The sequence below is a fragment of the Solanum stenotomum genome, chromosome 8 (assembly GCF_019186545.1).
Source record: "Solanum stenotomum isolate F172 chromosome 8, ASM1918654v1, whole genome shotgun sequence".
In the NCBI taxonomy this organism is placed as follows: Eukaryota; Viridiplantae; Streptophyta; class Magnoliopsida; order Solanales; family Solanaceae; genus Solanum; species Solanum stenotomum.
Genome location: NC_064289.1, coordinates 5,671,580 through 5,690,598, shown reverse-complemented (window position 1 = coordinate 5,690,598; position 19,019 = coordinate 5,671,580). Strand labels below are relative to the sequence as shown.

Below are 19,019 nucleotides of genomic sequence, written 5' to 3'. Positions count from 1 at the left end.
AGAACTCGAATCTTAAATTTTTAATCTAGGACAAAACAATCTTAATCATCTAATCACCATCACATAAACATTCCTTTGGAATTACATAAGACGAGTATTTTAAACATCTCTTCCCTAGAGCAAAATATGTCCAAATAAATTGTTGTTGTTTTTACTTTAATTTGTATTAAAATTTGAGTACTCTAATTTGTCAAACAAAAAGAGTAAGGTCACACAATTTGCTTTACTTGCGTGAGGCACACAAATAAAGCTTCTCAACAAATTGCAAAGGAATATAGCCGTTGGAACCCTAAAATCCTCGTTGCGGCGACTAGCCGTTGGATAAAAAAAAAACAGAACAAGTCGGACAAAACCCAACACACCATTACATAAACTCTTGAGCGGTTCCCATGAAGCAATAATTTTAATCATCATCTTTGTTTGCAGCACACAACTCGGGTCCCTCCATCTTCTTCTTCTCTCTCTTCTTAAGCGAACCCGCAAGCGCACTTCCATCTTACTTGCTTTAATTTGTGCTGCAATATTATTATTATTATAACCCCTGATTTTTGTTTTGCAGGCTTTAATAATCTTGTTTCTTTGTTTATTGAAATCTCTGTTTTTGTATCTCTTTTTTTTTTTGTGCTAACACCATGGATGCAGGATCATTGAGTTCTGTCTCAGCAAGTAAGACCAAATCTCGTTGCCCTCTCCAGGAACAATATCTACAAAAGAGGAATTCTCGGGAAAATGTATGTTTTCCCTTCTACTTGCTTCCGATTATTGTCTCTAGAAATTACTAATTGTTTCAGTTTAGTGGCACTATTTGTGTTACACTGATGATAATTTGGATTTTGAAATTAAGAAAATAGGCTAAAAGGGAGATGGGTTTTAATTTACTTTGTGTCATCTGGGGTTGGGTTTAATTTTTATAGAACAAATTTGAGGCTTTATGTTTAGACGTGTTTTATGTGAGTCTTTGATATGTGTTACTCTAGCCGAGTGTCTTTCGGAAACTACCTCTCTACCTCTGGTAGGTAGGGTCAGGTTTGCATGCACTCTAACCTCCCCAAACCCCACTTCTCTAGGTATGTTGTTGTTTTATGTGAGTTCTAAAGAGGAGGGCCTTAAAATTGATATTGATTGCTGATTTGGGTTATTACAGTTGGTTAGGTTCATTGTCTATAAAAAGTACCACTTGTTTCCTTTTTTTGGCACAATTTGTGTTACAAGATGGTAAATTGAATTTTGAACTTAAGAAAATGGTCAAAAGGGAGATGATTTTTCATCACTTTGTCATCTGGGGTTGGCTATGATTTTGTAGAATAAATTGAGGTTACTTAGACTTGTTTTATGTGAGTTCTTAGAAGAGGAGGGCTTTGGCATAGACATTGATTGTTGATTTGTGTTACTACAGTTGGATAGGTTCATTCCTAATCGATCGGCAATGGATATGGACTATGCACATTACATGTTGACAGAGGGAAGGAAAGGTAAGGAAAATCCAGCTGTTGATTCTCCCTCCAGAGAAGCATACAGGAAGCAGCTTGCGGAAACATTCAACATGAACAGGACCCGAATATTGGCGTTCAAGAACAAGCCACCCACTTCTGTTGAGGCTATTCCAAACGACTTCTCATCATCTGTTCACCAACAGGCGAAGACTGCTAAACCCCGTCGATACATTCCTCAGGTGAGTTTACTTACACTGTCCAATGTTAGTATTACATTTCATGAATTATTGTACCAATTGTGCTGAGTATCACTAGATTTAGGCATATTGCTGTACTAGTAAATGTAACTGAATCCCGTCCTTATCAGTTTCATCGGTTTACTTTTGCAGACCTCTGAAAGGACATTAGATGCTCCAGATCTAGTGGATGACTACTATTTGAATTTGTTAGATTGGGGCAGCAGCAATGTTCTTTCTATTGCTCTAGGCAGCACTGTATATCTGTGGGATGCATCTGATGGTGCCACTTCAGAATTGGTCACTGTTGATGAAGAGCATGGTCCTGTTACAAGTGTTAAATGGGCTCCTGATGGTAGACATATTGCTCTTGGTCTGAACAATTCTGATGTTCAGCTCTGGGATACAACGGCAAATCGGCTGGTTTGTTTCTTGAACTTTTCTGTTCATGCTGTTTATTTTGAGTGATTCTTATGCTAATATATGGTTTTATACATTGGTGCAGCTGAGAACTATGAGAGGTGGTCACAGATCCCGAGTTGGCGCTCTAGATTGGAACAATCACGTATTGACAACTGGGGGCATGGATGGTCAGATCATAAACAATGATGTGAGGGTGCGATCGCCAATTGTGGATACATACCAAGGACATCACCAAGAAGTTTGTGGTTTAAAATGGTCAGCCTCTGGCCAACAACTAGCTAGTGGTGGAAATGATAATCTCCTCCATATATGGGACAGATCAATGGCTTCTTCCAACACATCAACAGAGTGGCTTCACAGGCTTGAAGATCATACAGCTGCTGTTAAGGCCCTTGCTTGGTGTCCTTTCCAGAGTAACTTACTAGCCTCTGGTGGTGGTGGAGGTGATAGGTCCATTAAGTTCTGGAACACCCATACTGGTGCTTGCTTGAACTCTATCGATACGGGCTCTCAGGTTTGTGCCCTGCTATGGAACAAGAACGAACGTGAGCTCCTAAGTTCACATGGTTTCACAAAGAATCAGCTCACTCTTTGGAAATACCCTTCCATGGTAAAGACAGCCGAGCTTACTGGTCACACATCCAGAGTTCTTTTCATGGCACAGGTAAATGATTCTTAAGTAATTTTGTTGCATTTTTTGCAGTACACAAGAAAGATAGGAACTAATTTTCTGGTTTAATTTGTTGCAGAGTCCAGATGGTTGCACGGTGGCATCTGCAGCTGGGGATGAAACTCTTAGATTTTGGAATGTATTTGGTACTCCTGAAGTTGCAAAGCCTGCGCCAAAGGCAAACCCTGAGCCATTTGCTCACCTTAACCGTATTCGGTGAATTGTGAGGGATAATAATTGAATTTCTGTATAGTCTATTCAGCTCAAAATGCTCATGAACCAGACAACTGCTGTATTTATTGTGTAAAAAGAGATACTTCGGTTCATTTTCCTGTATTCGTTCGTTGGTGGAGTTCGTGTAAATGGAGGAGCTATTTGTTTGCTTTAGTTGCTGCGATAATTTTTCTTGGTCACCTATAGTGACAAAAAGCATGTGTAAAAAGATAAAAAGGCAAAGGTTCTTCAACATAAGAATATTGTATCATTGTGAAACCTTTGGAGGGTTCTACTCCCTGAATAAAGATGCATAATACATTTCTTACTCCCAAATTTGTTTAGCATTTCCTTATGAAGTTTTCTTTTTAAATCCCAGATGTTTTAAATAGTAGCGCTTCTTTGGTCCTCCCAAACCAATGGAAGAAATGTGAAGTTTAAAACTAGCAGAGAGTATTAATAATGTGTCCCTTGTGTTTTTCTTTGTCAACTCTATTTACAGTTTCCAACTTTTGAAAATCTCGGGTTCCATTTAGGAGTGGCCAAATCAAACCCAACCTTCCCAATAAACTCAGCCCAATTTGATCCGCCCAAATTCAGCTCAATCCACCCATTTGACAGACACCTCTAGTTCCATTACATTTCTCTGAAGTTCTTAAATCTGTCAAGTTCTTTCTGTTTTTACTTGCCCTTCAACCAATTCAATAGAGTTTCATTATTAATATTCATTTTTTATCAAATTTTCAGCAAATATTCTTTGGGAGAATTTGGATGGTACAACTTTCCTTCCCCAACACAGAGCGAACTTGATAGAAGTAAAAGGTTTATTTATATTACTATAATACAATAGACTCGTAAACATTTTGATAGCAGTGCAGTTATTCTGCAGTCCTTACTACAGTTTCAACTCAAAATGTTACATATTCAAAGAACTTAAACATAGGCTGGCTTCTCAAGATCCTCGAGTGGACGGAAGAAGGCCTTCTGTTCCAACACAGAATCTACACTAGCACTCGCAGGCCTGATACTGATATGATGATGATCAGTGGCTGGTCCAAACACACCAGTATGAGGATGAGGAGTCCAGTACTTATCCGATTTTGCCTTGATCACTTCATCTGGCACCACAAAAGGCTGCACAGATTCCTCCAGATTCTTATCATATACTGATGCGTGCACTGCCCTCCTGCAAACAAAACACACATATAAATAAGGATAACAGAAACTACCTATACACGAGAGGCAGATCAAGGATTTGAACTTTACCACAATTAAGTACTACTTATCTAGTGATTTTTTAATACATATACAGGATCCGAGCCAAAACTGTACCTGGTAGATAGGATAGTCGAGTTAGTAGAACTTCGATTAATATGGTTCAAAAATCCCTTCCTCAAGCTAACGAGTCCACGGTTCTGTAAATTGATGGCCATTCAAATATTGATTACTAGTTTTTTTTTCTTTGAAAAAAAAAGGATTAGAGTTCTTAATTACTAGTATTAAGAAGCTCTTTTCAACACAATAAAGCAAATGAGAAAGAAGAATTAGATGAAATGCTCAATGTAATGATGATTTAGAGTCTTTGCCTCTATTTCTCTATTTATAGAGAAAAACTCAAACTTCAGAGTGGACTACAGTAACAACTTCCCCGTTATATTAATTATATTATTGTTGTATAAGTATTAAACAAAGATTACCAAGGATGTATTAGCAATAATATTTGATTACTCTGCATTAATTGAAACTAATTTTTGTGCCGTCTTATTTTTTTGGTCAAGTAAAGTCTGTGGACTAGAAAAAACAAAAAATTCTGTTTTTTCCTGCTCTACTAACATTAACTACTAGTTCAAAATCATTTTTCAATTTAATTAAATAATTACTTGATAAGGGATTGACTGATTGAATTAATATTTGGAGCAATAAAAATGGATTGAAATAGTTGCATTTTTTTTTAAACTACATTAATTCTAAAAGTCATACATATATATGAGTAATTGCTTAATTTATTGCTAAATATATTTAAATGATGAGAACCATTGTAATTTTTTATTTATGGTAATGAGGCTCATACTTAAACCTCTGTCAGCTATGATGTTATATTAAACTAAACAAATTACTTACATCATGAGAATATAGTGGCATGACTTTTATATTTTAAAAACATGTCAAGTACTGGTGAAGGTGGATGGCTGGATAAAACTTGTGACTATATAAAATGGGGGGCTTATTATATTGCAAATAATAAATTGAGATAGATCCTGATTTTGCTATCAAATTTAAGAAATGAATCGTGGATCTGACAATCTCAAAAATTAACACATGAAAGAAGATTGTCCAAACTTATATAAAGAATTTATGTATCCATCCTACAAAGTGAGACTCCGACTTCTTTTTTTTTTTTTTTTGCATTGAATCGAAGAAAATACTAAACAAAAGATCTACTCTTATTGATTTTTTTAAAGTTAACAGTTGTTTTTATCGACTATGTAATAGTAAGGTCCCAATTAGAACTCTTGATAAAGCCACCAGATTAATTTCAAAGTTCACAAGTTTAATTATTAATTTAGGTAGATTAGCATCAAAGTGCGACATGATCTGCTATCAAAAGATTTTTGCATAGATCTCACCACTCCCACAAGCGAAAACTAAATTTAATAATAAAATTAAAAGGCATGATAATTGAAGTATAATGACAAAACTCAAAGGTAAGGTACGATAACTTTATACAATTATACTATAATTTTATAAAAGTTTGTTATAATTAGGTGATTTTTTTTTCACGTGTCATAATCTTGGTGAATAAAATAACTTGATATCTATTACTAGTGAGAGATGACAAATACTCCGTGAAACTAATTTAGATATACATATATCTAATAATCCAAATACTACGGTTATAAAAAAAAAAACATGTTGCAACTTGCAAGGATCTCACTACTTCCACAAGCAAAAATGAAACTTTATAAAATGAAACTATAAAATTCTTTCACGATAGATCGTGAATCACCATTAAATGATAAACTTATTTTTTTAAAACAGTATGTATTTTTAAAATAGTTGAATTCCAAGATATTTACGTTTCAGTCTAAATTGTTAGGCCAAAGAATTAAGTAGTGCAACTAAAATATATCTTAAAGTCTTATTTAGGAGCCTGGTAACCAAGTTTGAAAATATTCACTTATAGTATACGATGAAAAATATTACTTCCTCCGTCCCATTTTATGTGACACCATTTCCTTTTTAGTCAGTCCCATAAAGAGTGTCACATTTCCTTATATGGTAAGTATTTAAAGGTACAATTCCTTTTTTACCCTTGTTGGTCCCACTTAATCTTAAATAATACTCTAATACATTTATGAGGAGAGAGAAAAGTGAGTCTACTTTTTAAAGGTCAATTTGGTAAACATTTCAAAGTCTTCATTTATTTCTTAAACTCCGTGCTCAGTCAAATATTGCCACATAAAATAGGACAGAGGGAGTACTAATATAAATATCCACTCAACTTATATATGGTATGCTAATTATTTATTGTAGCAGCCAAAAGGTAGTAATTGTTGATGGGCTGAAATAATCCCCATGTCGTACGTCTCGTACCCGTTTCATTCGACTTAGAGATGACAATGAGACAAAGAAACGTGAAATAAGGTAAAGTTAAAACTGAAAATAGATAAACGAAATAAGATATATAGTTTAAAATTTTAACAAGTCAAAATNTCACATTTCCTTATATGGTAAATATTTAAAGGTACAATTCCTTTTTTACCCTTGTTGGTCCCACTTAATTTTATAATAATGCTCTAATACATTTATGAGGAGAGAGAAAAGTGAGTCTACTTTTTAAGGGCAATTTGGTAAACATTTCAAAGTATTCATTTACTTCTTAAACTCCGTGCCCAGTCAAATATTGCCACATAAAATAGGACAGAGGGAGTACTAATATAAAAATCCACTCAACTTATATATGGTATGCTAATTATTTGTTGTAGCAGCCAAAAGGTAGTAATTGTTGATGGGCTGAAATAATCCCCATGTCGTACGTCTCGTACCCGTTTCATTCGACTTAGAGATGACAATGAGACAAAGAAACGTGAAATAAGGTAAAGTTAAAACTGAAAATAGATAAACGAAATAAGATATATAGTTTAAAATTTTAACAAGTCAAAATTTGCCCGTCTCATTTTATATACATTTCAATTGGACTTATAATTTATTTTTGTGAGTAGTGAAAATGTCAATTATTGAACAGATTATTTTTGAAGATGAAAATATTCGTATTGAAATAAAAACAGAAGAAATTAAAGATAAAGGGCATATGCAAAGTTATTATTCTATTAAACGTGTGGTGGTCACTTATAATACCAACGTGAGGTTGAGTAATAATTATAATATCCATTGATCGATTATTGCAGTATTTATTCTGAGACTTTAAGTAGCAACCGATAATACATATAATCTAGTGGGATAGGAGAATAAAATGACATAAAATTGTACTTTCCTCAGCAACATCAACACGTGTTACATTTATATGATCCCAAACCTTAAAACATTTGGATTGGAGATTAATAAAAAATAACTTTTATTTAGTAATAATAGTATATATAATATTAAATCACATCATATACTAATAAAATCATAATTTTAAGCTATAGTAGAGTAAGTTGTATTACGTACATGCTCAAGATGACAATGAAGCAGAACAAGACAGGATTTAACAGGGCGGATTAGTCAGGACAAGATTTAAACGAGACAGGTCAAATTAAAACACATTTTGCAGAAATTAATGCACGGGGTTAGCTAGGCAGGTGGTAGGGAAATAACAAACCAGAACAAACTTCACAACCTAATTAAATATGTGTGAAATTAATAATTAAATTGATAAGACTTTAATTAAATACCATAAAATACAGGTTCCTCCATCAGTTGGAACCTCTGGGCTCTGGCAGATTAAACAGTACTACTTAAGCCTCTGAACATTAAAAAAAATAAAGTGATTGAGTGATTGTTGGATCAAATATTACTAGAAAATATGAAATTAGCTATTAAATTTATTCGTAATTTAATCCTCAGTTAATCCGTCCTTAAATAGCTCTAAGCTAATTAGATTTTCTTATATAATTCGTCGCTAAATAAATCCTAGCTTATTAGATTTTTTTTTTTATAATTCATTGCTAAATGGGATTAGCATGAGATTTTTGTTGTTTAGCTATGAAATTTTATCTGTGGCTGATTCCGTGTTTTCTGATACTAAAAAACATAGTTTATAGAAATGTTTGATGAGAAATTGTTGATTTGGTGACTTTGAAACGACGAAAGATTGCATACAATATCAATATAAAAAATAATAATATATAGTATTACGTTAACATTATTAATTATAACTTGTTTCCAAGTTATTAATTTATAAGTTATAATGATTCATAGGTATATGTTCACTCACATGTTACATGCATCAATATATTTTACATGGTCAATATATAAAAGCTTAAATTCCTACCTTTTAAAAACTGTACGTTTATAAGTACTCCACATGTCTGTGATAAAGGATAAATGGGAAGAGAATCTTATTTATGGAATTTCAATCCTCTTCACACCTAAAACCAAAAATAATAATAATCTACTTAATAAGAACGTTTTTTTGGTAATTTCTTTTAAATCTATTCCTTTCACATGTCAAACAGCATGCTTCATCCCTGTGATGTTGTATCATCTTTCGATGCAAACAATAATTTCTGTAAAAAATATGGAATAAAATCCAGCCTAAAAAGTTATAGCATATATTTTAATTAAAAGAAATAATTTTGTGGAGCTAAAATGTCCTCTTAGGAAAAGAAAATTAGCTAGTCAACAACTTCCAGTCCTTGTTCTTGTTGCATGCATGGCAAATGCCAATTAATTAGTGACGTATAATATGAGCTACTTGCCCACTTAATTACTTAAGAAAAAATCGACAAAATGAATTGTTTTGCTTAATCATCTTTAATTAATAAAGTAATTAATTTGGATTTGATTAGGAAGTTTGTACGGTCCCTTTGCTAAGAGCTACAAATTGTTATGTGATCTACTGTGGTTTTAAATAACTATAGTGAGGACATAATTTTGATGGTCGAAATTGAGTAGTAATAATAGCGAAAGTAGTGGGGAAAGTCAAAAGTTTCACTAGGATATTCAAGATTTAATATGTTTATATGATAAATAAAAAATTTCAACTTTAAAAATTGTGATTGATAAATATCATAGATTAAAAATCAAAATATGTTGTTAATTTTATTTAGTGATGAATTATCATAAACACATGCATGCTACAAGTTTCGAGTTCTCAATAAATTGTCTATGATAGAATTCTTTATCCCCAAAATGAAATTACCCTATGAAATTCAAATTACTTGGGACAACATTATAAACAGTGGTAGTTATCTAATCCACTATATATTAATTATCGAATCAATAATAGTTATTGACTTGTTGTAGGTACTATTATTGGCAAGATTTTTTTCTTTTCTCATCTCCAAAACCAAATGCTTAAGCTTAGGAGAAAACGGGAAGTTATTTTGTTCTCTAATCCACTAAAGTAAATCAATTAATTATGAGATGCAATTAATTAAGCTTCAGAATAGATCTACAATACTTAATAACTATTTGATTAGTAATCACCAGAAATTAATTTAGCAAAACAAAATGACTTTAATTTTCTCTTTTTCGAATGAGATTTTATCTTTTCATTATATATATAAATAAAATCTACCAAAAATGCATGTGGAGTTTGACTCCACTTTAGTATCTTTCTAAAATCATGTACTCAAACAAAGCAACATGTATTCACTAAAAAGAATAATTAAGATTGGATTATATCTCTTATTATTATTTTCTAGTATTTAGTACTTTACTTTATATGCAAAATAAAGTAAATTAAGATAAATGTGCATCTTAATTAAAAACGTGAATAAGTTTTAGCCAGCCACGAGTAGTGACAGCACTTATATTCATGCGAAAAGAATATTAGTACCAAATATTGCTAAAGATATAATATAATAAAATAAATAAAAGTATAACTTTTGATTACTAAAACTTTTTATTTCTTGACAATTTATACAACTGAACATGTAGAAGCAGGAGCAAGCAGAGATTTGAGTACAAGTTTGCTCAAGAATTATCAGTTTATTATTATATTTCAATATTTTAATTTCAATATTTGAAACTCTTTAACTAAGTTTTTTTATTTTTTTAATAATTATAGAGACCTTCCTATAAGTTAGCTTCACAACATTTAGTGATTTTCAATACTACGCTCATCTTCTTTGTAATATTTATTTAACTTAATTAAAATTAATTCAAAATAATTACAATATGATCAATTTGTCCTTTCTAATGTTATACTTCCAAAACAAAAATAAATATTTTGGGTTTAACCCGCAAGTAATCATATAAATCCAACAGTTATAGATTCGATCTTCTAACATTTACTGTTTTTTTTTTTTATCATCTTTATATGATTTTCAATACAAATCAATATCTCGTTATCTCTTTTGTCCGCTACTACAAAAACCGAACAATGGTTTTGTTCTCTCTTTGCCTATTAGGGAAATACCCCTCCGTCTCATATTAATTGTTCATTTTTTTCTTTACATGTCACTTAAAAAATTATAAATAAAGAAGAAAATTTTGCTAATGAAACTTTATAAACTTATTTATACTTTCAAAAAAGAGAATCAATTGTAAGGATAAGATGAAAAATTTTAAAATTAATTTTATCTTAATTTTGTAATTTAGTAAATAATTTACAGTGAGATGGATAACTAAAACGCAATCGTCGCCTAAATTTATTTGGATGGAGTTATGATATCAAAGCTCTCAATGATTTCTTTTTAAAATTATTTCTTTTATGGTTTTATTTCTAAAAAAATCAAATTTAACGGTTGTTGTAGAAAAGTGGAAATTAATTGCTACACACCAGAGTTGCCCATGGATTTGGAAGAACCTAGCTACTCTAAAAATGAATTTTAAACTTTTGAATATTAAGATTACACCAAACAAATGTACCAATTTAAAAAGTTTAATATACGGAATTAAGGACAATTCGGTTAAATTACAACTCATTTATATTAACGACAAATAATTTAAAATAACTACATTTAAAAAATCAAAATAAAGGAAATAAACGTAGTAATAACACAAATCACAAAACATGTTGGTGTCCGTCTCAAAAATATAATGCTTCACCCCTATAACTATGAATATTGAGTCCTTCAAGATAGATCAGTTGGTTTGGAGGGTGGTTATCCACATGGATGATCCGGGATTGATCCCACCTCAATGCCTTCTGAGTCGAGTCTGTCGCATAGGACTTGACTTGCCTAGTGCGGTTTACATCCCCTGTGTGATTTGCAGGCTACAATTTTAGTCGCAAGTAAAATAGGAGATGTTAATGGAACCAACGTGTTAGTGATTGTACACGGAGATTATATTATGGGCAACTTTAATTTCCATGAGTAATCAACATTAATAATAAACTATTTCTAAAATAATAATATTAATATTTTTATTTCTACATCCTGGCAATCCCTATTATAGATTTAATTCTATGTGACGTTGTTGTACGATTTTAATTAAAATGATTAAGCATGGATATTGCGTTAAACTAACGGAATGCCTAACTTGGTGAAAATGGACCAAATAAGAGAATGCGTGATGAAAAAAAAGTTAGCTCAAATGTTATTGGACGCATACAAAAATATGTGCACTATTTGCGGAGGCAAAGCTAGGTGAGGTTCATGCATTCGGATGAACCCAGTAATTTTTTCATAGGTCCTATATTTGTACTAAAAAATTAATTAAATATATATGTATATTAATTTGTGTACCCCTAACAAAATTGATTGACAGTTATTAACGAATTTAGAACCCCAAACTCTTAATCATGCCTTCGCCTCTAAGTCTATTTGAATTTATGTTATGATTTATAGTATAAAATGCATATATTTTCAATGTGAGATTTATCTAAGATGTTATAATATATATATATATTTTATTTTATTTTATTTTATTTTCTAAAAAGTTAATTACCAACCTAGAAACTTGTCGTTTTTATCATATGATCATAGGTATCAAATTAAAAAATGTTTGACATGTGTTATATATATAAATTGTTATTCAATCTGTATTTCAAAGAACAAAAAGATAATAATCAAAATAAATTGAATTGGATAAACGTCGAGTCCTGTTGAATTTACAGTATCTTTAAAAATACTATTCCCTTTAATGTATTCGAGGTAATAAAGTATATCTTTCTAAGATAAAATAATTTGCTCACCAATCTAGCCATACCACAAACTCTAGTGAACAACATACGAATCACTCGACAACAACAATAAATCACACAAGATTAATTTTTTTTAAGAAGTGCAAGAAGAAGAAGATCAGAGAAAAATTATATATATCAAAAATGAGAAAAAACCACTTTATTACTAATATGATTATGTACTTATCGAAAAAATAGCAACCCTTAGAAAAATTTCATAACTTATCAGAACAACTCATCGAAAATGCCACAAACTCATTCAATATCAAAAGATACTATTCAAACTCATCTTTATCTTCGTGTCTTTTCGAAAAGAAAAAAAAAAACATTTCATTTCTCATTCTTACTTTTTAAAATCCAACAAAAATATTATCTCGATTTAATTAAGTTATGTATTTTTATCTAGATTTAATATTATTATACTATTAAATCATATGCTAAATTAACACGGTCACCCATTTGAATAACTTTTTCCTCTCTTTTTTTCGAGTGACATATGAAGACGCAGACAGAAATTCCATTCTCTCCGGTGTTTTCACTATTATAAATAAGAGAACTCAGATCGGCATAACGTATGCTTTGCTCTTCTTATAATTAGCTCATAATTTCCTTATAATTACTGTTTAAGAGCCATTCTTAATATCTTCTTTTTTTCAGATTTTTTTTTTGTCTATATTGCATTTGCATGGCCACTAATTTACAGAAGCGTGGACTGGTGAACTTGGGGAAACGATTTGTGAACCATCTAACTTATTCAAGTGCTCGAAATTCTGCCAACTCATCATCTACTGGCCTCTCTGCCAGGTATACTCTGAACTTTGCGGAGTCTTCAGAGCCAGAATTTTGAATTTATGAATTCTGAATTCTCATAAACATCAACTTGCAGTATTTTGGATAAATACTTATTTATACGTATTAAGTGAATTTCTTAAAACAAATATAAAATTTTGACTAAAGTTGCTGAGTTCTAGCTGAACTTGTAACTTTCTCTCTAGCTCCGCCCTTGATCAGTTCGAGTTAATTACTTTCAATTTGTTTCTTTTTTAAATCTAATTAAGTGATGTGCAGGAGGGTGGTGCACACGTCAGTGTATGACAAGAATCCAGAGGAATATGTGTCATCGTGGGTACCTGATGAAATAATCGAGGTAGAATCAGACAAGTACAAGTACTGGACTCCTCATCCCCAAACCGGGGTATTTGGGCCAGCTACTGATCACATTATAAAATATGGTGAATATGGCTCTCAATTCTCCACTGTTGATTCTGTGTTGGAACAAAAGACATTTTTTCGCGATCTTGAGGATCTGGAGAAGCCTAGTTATACTTAAGTTTCACAAAATATTACAACAGAAAATACTACTAGTAGGGAAGGTGAAAGAGGTGTTTCGTTTGTTGTGTTCTATGAATATGTGATATGTTTAGTAAATTAATGGAAGTACAATATGGAGTATGTATAGAATAAAACTAGCCACTCTATGTGGGCTGCTTTTAAATGATCATATGGTGCAATACATACGATCAAATTTCTCTGTAACATCGTGGTTTGTCCCAAAAAAAAGTTTGATTGCTAGACCAAAATATTGTTATAGAGAATATGCAATAGAACATAAGATTAAAAGTTGGTTCCAAAAACAGCTCGACTATTATAATGAAATATTGTTATAAAGGATGACTGTTATAGAGAAATAACAACAATAAAATAACCTTCTGTCTAGCTTAATCGGATTATATTGCAGAATACTCGACTGTCCTATAGGTGAGGTACACGCGTGCACCCCTTAACTTCGAAAAAAAATCATGTGTATTTATCTTGAGAAACTGACAGAAATTAAAATATAATTAACAGTGTTGGATTTTTAGTCGTTATTCTTTTATTAGTTGACCAAGTCTTTAGGAGTTTTGATTCTTTTTTTTTTTGATTGTAGTAGTTTGCAGGTTGTTCTGTTTTTAAGGAATTAGTGCAGTAAAGTGTTATAGTTGCTTTAGGAGTCATGTGCTCTATTTTAGGAGTAAGTTGATAATGGGACTGATATGTGTCCTATTTAATTGATTATTCTGTTAAGTATTTGCCTATTTATAGGCTTGAAGTCATGAATAAAAGGATTTAGTGTTTTCAGCAAATTACTTTCTCTCCTTACGTATCTTTTTATTTCTCCTTCTTAAGTTTCCATCAGTGGTATCAGCGCCAGGTTATTCAAAGAGTGAAAACAAGTGAGGCAGCCACAAATTTCTTTTCATATTATCTAATGGCTACTGAAAATAATTTTGTGCAAGCAGCAATTCCTCGCTTTGATGGTCATTATGACCATTGGAGCATGTTAATGGAGAATTTCTTACGGTCAAAAGAGTATTGGCCAATTATTGAGGACGGCATCGACACTCCGGCGGAAGGCGAAGTTTTGGCGAATGCTCAAAAGGCAGAGTTGGAAGCAAAAAAGCTGAAAGATATGAAAGCGAAGAATTATCTCTTTCAGGCAATTGATCGTCCCATCCTGGAAACTATTCTTTGCAAAGAAACTTCCAAGGATATTTGGGATTCCATGAAGAAGAAGTATCAAGGCTCAAGCAGGGTGAAGCGTGCACAACTTCAAGCTTTGAGAAAGGATTTTGAAACACTGGAGATGAAGGAAGGAGAATCTGTGACAAACTATTGTGCTAGAACCATGGAAATAACCAACAAGATGCGCTTCCATGGTGAGAAGATAGGTGATGTAGCCATTGTAGAGAAGATTTTACAATCTCTGACATCAAAATATAATTATGTTGTCTGCTCAATTGAAGAATCAAAGGATATAGATGAACTATCTCTTGATGAACTGCAGAGTTCTTTATTGGTTCATGAACAGAAGATGAACAAAAGTTCTGGAGTGCAGGAGCAAGCGTTGAAGGCTTCTACTAATACTTATTCCAGCAACTATAGAGGTAGAGGTAGAGGTCGAGGAAGAGGAGATCGTGGAGGAAGAGGAAGAGGAGATCGTGGAGGAAGAGATTTCAGCAGAAATTACAAAACCAGCACTGATCAGTCTCAAGACAGAGGTTGAGATCATGACAAATCGAAGGTAGAGTGTTATAGATGTCACAAATTTGGTCACTATGCATCAGATTGTTACACTAGACTTCCTAATGACAAAGAAAAATGTGAAAGTGCCAATTTTGTCGAAAATAAGGAAGTAGAAACGTTGTTAATGGCTGTCCATGGTGGAACAAAATATGAGTCTAATATTTGGTATGTAGATACTGGATGCAGTAATCACATGTGTGGAAGTAAATTTTCTTTTTCATCTCTAGACGAAAATTTCCACTCTACTGTAGCGTTTGGTGATTGTTCAACTGTGGAAGTGATGGGGAAAGGTGACATCAAGATTAAAACCAAGAATGGTTTTGTGGAAACAATTACTAATGTGTTGTATGTTCCTGACTTGAAAAGTAATTTTCTTAGTGCTGGTCAATTGCAAGAAAAGGGTTATGTCATCACTATCAAGAAGGGCGAGTGTGAAATTTATGATCCTGTGAGAGGAGCTATTGCAGTAGTTCAAATGAGCTCCAACAGATTATTTCCACTAAGGATTGATAGCATCCAATCCTGTTTGATGGCTGAAGTAAAGGATTCATCCTTGTTGTGGCACTTCCGTTATGGTCACTTGAGTTTTGGAGGTTTGAAAACACTCCAACAGAAAAGCATGGTTACTGGTCTTCCTCAAATTACTGCATCTTTCAAAATTTGTGAAGAATGTGTTGTTGGCAAACAACATCGCTCTCAATTTCCCAAAGGAAAGTCATGGAGAGCAAAGGATGTTTTGGAGCTAGTACACTCAGATCTTTGTAGTCCGATAAACCCAACGTCTAATGGAGGTAAACGGTATTTAATTACTTTTACTGATGATTTTTCAAGAAAAACTTGGGTTTATTTTCTGGAAGAAAAATCTGAAGCTTTTTCAATATTTAAAAACTTCAAAGTTCGTGTGGAAAATGAAGCAGGGAAAACCATTAAGGCTCTCCGAACTGATCGTGGTGGCGAATACTGCTCAAAAGAATTTGAAGAGTTTTGTGCAAAGCATGGCATTTGGAGAGAGCTTACAGCTGCGTATACACCACAGCAAAATGGTGTGTCGGAAAGGAAAAACAGAACCATCCTCAACATGGTGAGAAATATGTTATTGAGAGGAAGCATTCCAAAAACTTTCTGGCCAGAATCAGTGAATTGGAATGTTCATATTCTAAACAGAAGTCCAACTTTCTCTGTTAAAAATATGACACCCGAGGAGGCATGGAATGGGAGAAAACCAACAGTAGATCATTTTAGAATTTTTGGATGCATTGCATATGCCCATGTCCCGGATGAAAGGAGGAAAAAACTTGATGATAAGGCTGAAAAATGTATTTTTCTTGGTGTGAGTGAGTCTTCCAAAGCATATAAGTTGTTTAGTCCGTTGACTAAGAAGATTGTTATCAGCAGGGACGTTACTTTTGATGAGGAAAGCACTTGGGATTGGAATAGGCAGCAGCCTGCTACCCAAATCCTATGTGACAGTGACGTGGAACAAGAGCAATTTTCAGCACCTTGTACACTTGAAAATTCATCAGATTCGGCCCCTATAACTTCCCCACCAGTTGCTGTTGCAAATGAAGAAGCAACTCAAACTTTTGGGCGTGTTAGAAGAAGGCCTGCTTGGATGAAGGATTACAAGGTAACTGGAATTGAAGATCCAATTACTCACTTTGCTTTATTTTCAGATTGCGACCCTATTTTTTATGAGAGTGCTGTAAAGGAAGAAAAATGGAGAAAAGCAATGGATGATGAAATTGATGCTATTAAACGAAATGATACTTGGGAGTTGTCCGATCTTCCAAAGGGACAGAAAACCATTGGACTGAAGTGGGTGTTCAAAACAAAGTTGAAGGAAAATGGCAAAGTTGACAGGTACAAAGCGCGTTTAGTGGCCAAGGGGTATAAGCAACAATATGGGATCGATTATACAGAAGTATTTTCTCCTGCTGCTAGGCATGATACAATCAGATTGGTTATCGCATTGGCAGCTCAGAATTCTTGGCCTATTTTCCAGCTAGATGTCAAGTCGGCGTTCCTACATGGGCACTTGGAGGAACAGGTATTTGTTGAACAACCCCCTGGTTATGTTGAAATTGGAAATGAGCATAAGGTTTATAGATTAAAAAAGGCCCTCTATGGTCTAAAACAAGCTCCTCGAGCTTGGTATAGTCACATTGAGGGCTATTTTCTAAAAGTTGGTTTTTCGAAATGTCCTTATGAGCATACACTTTTTGTTAAGATTGGGGATAAAGGAAAAATGCTCATTATCTGCTTGTATGTTGATGATCTCATTTTTACTGGAAATTGTGGTGTCATGTTTGAGGAATTCAAGAAGTCAATGATGGATGAGTTTGAAATGTCCGACCTAGGATTGATGCATTACTTTCTTGGCATAGAGGTAGTACAATCTGAAAAGGGGATCTTTATTTCTCAGAAGAAGTATATAAGGGAAATTCTAGAAAGATTTCGGATGATGGATTGCAATCCAGTTAATACTCCTGTTGAACTTGGTTTGAAGTTGCACAAAGATCCTACTGGAATGAAGGTTGACAACACACTTTACAAGCAAATCGTGGGAAGTTTGATGTATCTCACTGCTACAAGGCCTGACATAATGTACTCTGTGAGTTTAATCAGCAGGTACATGGAGAATCCCATAGAAATGCACTTGTTGGCAGCCAAGAGAATTCTCTGTTACTTGCAAGGAACGAGAGACTTTGGACTAGTTTATAAGAAGAGTGAAAATTCCAATCTTCTTGGGTATACGGATAGTGATTATGCTGGTGATCGTGATGACAGGAAAAGCACTTCAAGTTATGCTTTTATGCTAGGGTCCGGTGCTATTTCGTGGTCAGCTAAGAAGCAACCAATTGTCACTTTGTCTACTACAGAAGCCAAGTTTGTTGCTGCGACTGCTTGTGCTTGTCAAGCTATTTGGTTGAGGAGACTTTTGGAGGAGTTAAAATTCAAGCAAGCAGAAGCCACTAAGATTTTTTGTGACAATGATTCAGCAATTCAGCTATCCAAGAATCCAGTGCTACATGGAAGAAGCAAGAACATTGATGTGAAGTTTTATTTCTTAAGAGATCTTAGCAATAATGGAACTATTGATCTGATTTACTGCAGGAGTGAAGATCAAGTTGTCGATATTTTCACCAAGGCCCTGAAGACGGAGTCATTCATGAAACTTAGAAGGCTGCTAGGTGTATGTACAATCAAAGATATAAACTGACTGTTAGAAAACATCAGTTTAAGGGGGCAACTGTTGGATTTTTAGTCGTTATTCTTTTATTAGTTGACCAAGTCTTTAGGAGTTTTGATTCTTTTTTTTTTATTGTAGTAGTTTGCAGGTTGTTTTGTTTTTAAGGAATTAGTGCAGTAAAGTGTTATAGTTGCTTTAGGAGTCATGTGCTCTATTTTAGGAGTAAGTTGATAATGGGACTGATATGTGTCCTATTTAATTGATTATTCTGGTAAGTATTTGCCTATTTATAGGCTTGAAGTCATGAATAAAAGGATTTAGTGTTTTCAGCAAATTACTTTCTCTCCTTACGTATCTTTTTATTTCTCCTTCTTAAGTTTCCATCAAACAGTGCATCCATGAGAAGCATATGCTCACTCTCTATGTTGCCTGTTTTCTATGAATGAGACCTATTAGTTACTTTGGATTCTTAATTGGAGAAATGAGCATCTAGTAT

The 19,019-nt window shown here is 33.3% G+C and overlaps 3 protein-coding genes across 3 annotated transcripts; 2 read left to right on the top strand and 1 right to left on the bottom strand.

The window, feature by feature from the left end:
- The first annotated feature begins 386 nt into the window (after nucleotides 1–386).
- Nucleotides 387–3,282, top strand: LOC125874875 (cell division cycle 20.2, cofactor of APC complex-like). The gene is made up of 5 exons (XM_049555917.1): nucleotides 387–731; nucleotides 1,397–1,672; nucleotides 1,823–2,092; nucleotides 2,175–2,756; nucleotides 2,842–3,282. The coding sequence occupies exons 1-5, from the start codon at nucleotides 633–635 to the stop codon at nucleotides 2,980–2,982; spliced, it is 1,368 nt and encodes a 455-aa protein (XP_049411874.1). The 5' UTR covers nucleotides 387–632; the 3' UTR covers nucleotides 2,983–3,282.
- Nucleotides 3,283–3,788: 506 nt separating this feature from the next.
- LOC125873630 (late embryogenesis abundant protein At5g17165-like) lies at nucleotides 3,789–4,555 on the bottom strand. The gene is made up of 2 exons (XM_049554518.1): nucleotides 4,308–4,555; nucleotides 3,789–4,161 (listed from the first exon to the last, which is right to left on the bottom strand). Exons 1-2 carry the CDS (start codon nucleotides 4,406–4,408, stop codon nucleotides 3,909–3,911), a joined length of 354 nt encoding a protein of 117 aa, XP_049410475.1. The 5' UTR covers nucleotides 4,409–4,555; the 3' UTR covers nucleotides 3,789–3,908.
- An 8,273-nt stretch (nucleotides 4,556–12,828) lies between these two features.
- On the top strand, nucleotides 12,829–13,938 carry LOC125873141 (late embryogenesis abundant protein At5g17165-like). The gene is made up of 2 exons (XM_049554020.1): nucleotides 12,829–13,074; nucleotides 13,339–13,938. Exons 1-2 carry the CDS (start codon nucleotides 12,956–12,958, stop codon nucleotides 13,598–13,600), a joined length of 381 nt encoding a protein of 126 aa, XP_049409977.1. The 5' UTR covers nucleotides 12,829–12,955; the 3' UTR covers nucleotides 13,601–13,938.
- Nucleotides 13,939–19,019: the final 5,081 nt, after the last annotated feature.

Coding starts and splice junctions, on each gene's coding strand:
- LOC125874875 (XM_049555917.1), top strand. CDS start 633: ATGGATGCAGGATCATTGAGTTCTGTCTCAGCAAGTAAGACCAAATCT. Junction 732..1,396: donor AGAGGAATTCTCGGGAAAAT/GTATGTTTTCCC, acceptor GTGTTACTACAG/TTGGATAGGTTCATTCCTAA. Junction 1,673..1,822: donor CCCGTCGATACATTCCTCAG/GTGAGTTTACTT, acceptor TTACTTTTGCAG/ACCTCTGAAAGGACATTAGA.
- LOC125873630 (XM_049554518.1), bottom strand. CDS start 4,408: ATGGCCATCAATTTACAGAACCGTGGACTCGTTAGCTTGAGGAAGGGA. Junction 4,162..4,307: donor TCGACTATCCTATCTACCAG/GTACAGTTTTGG, acceptor TTTTGTTTGCAG/GAGGGCAGTGCACGCATCAG.
- LOC125873141 (XM_049554020.1), top strand. CDS start 12,956: ATGGCCACTAATTTACAGAAGCGTGGACTGGTGAACTTGGGGAAACGA. Junction 13,075..13,338: donor TCTACTGGCCTCTCTGCCAG/GTATACTCTGAA, acceptor AGTGATGTGCAG/GAGGGTGGTGCACACGTCAG.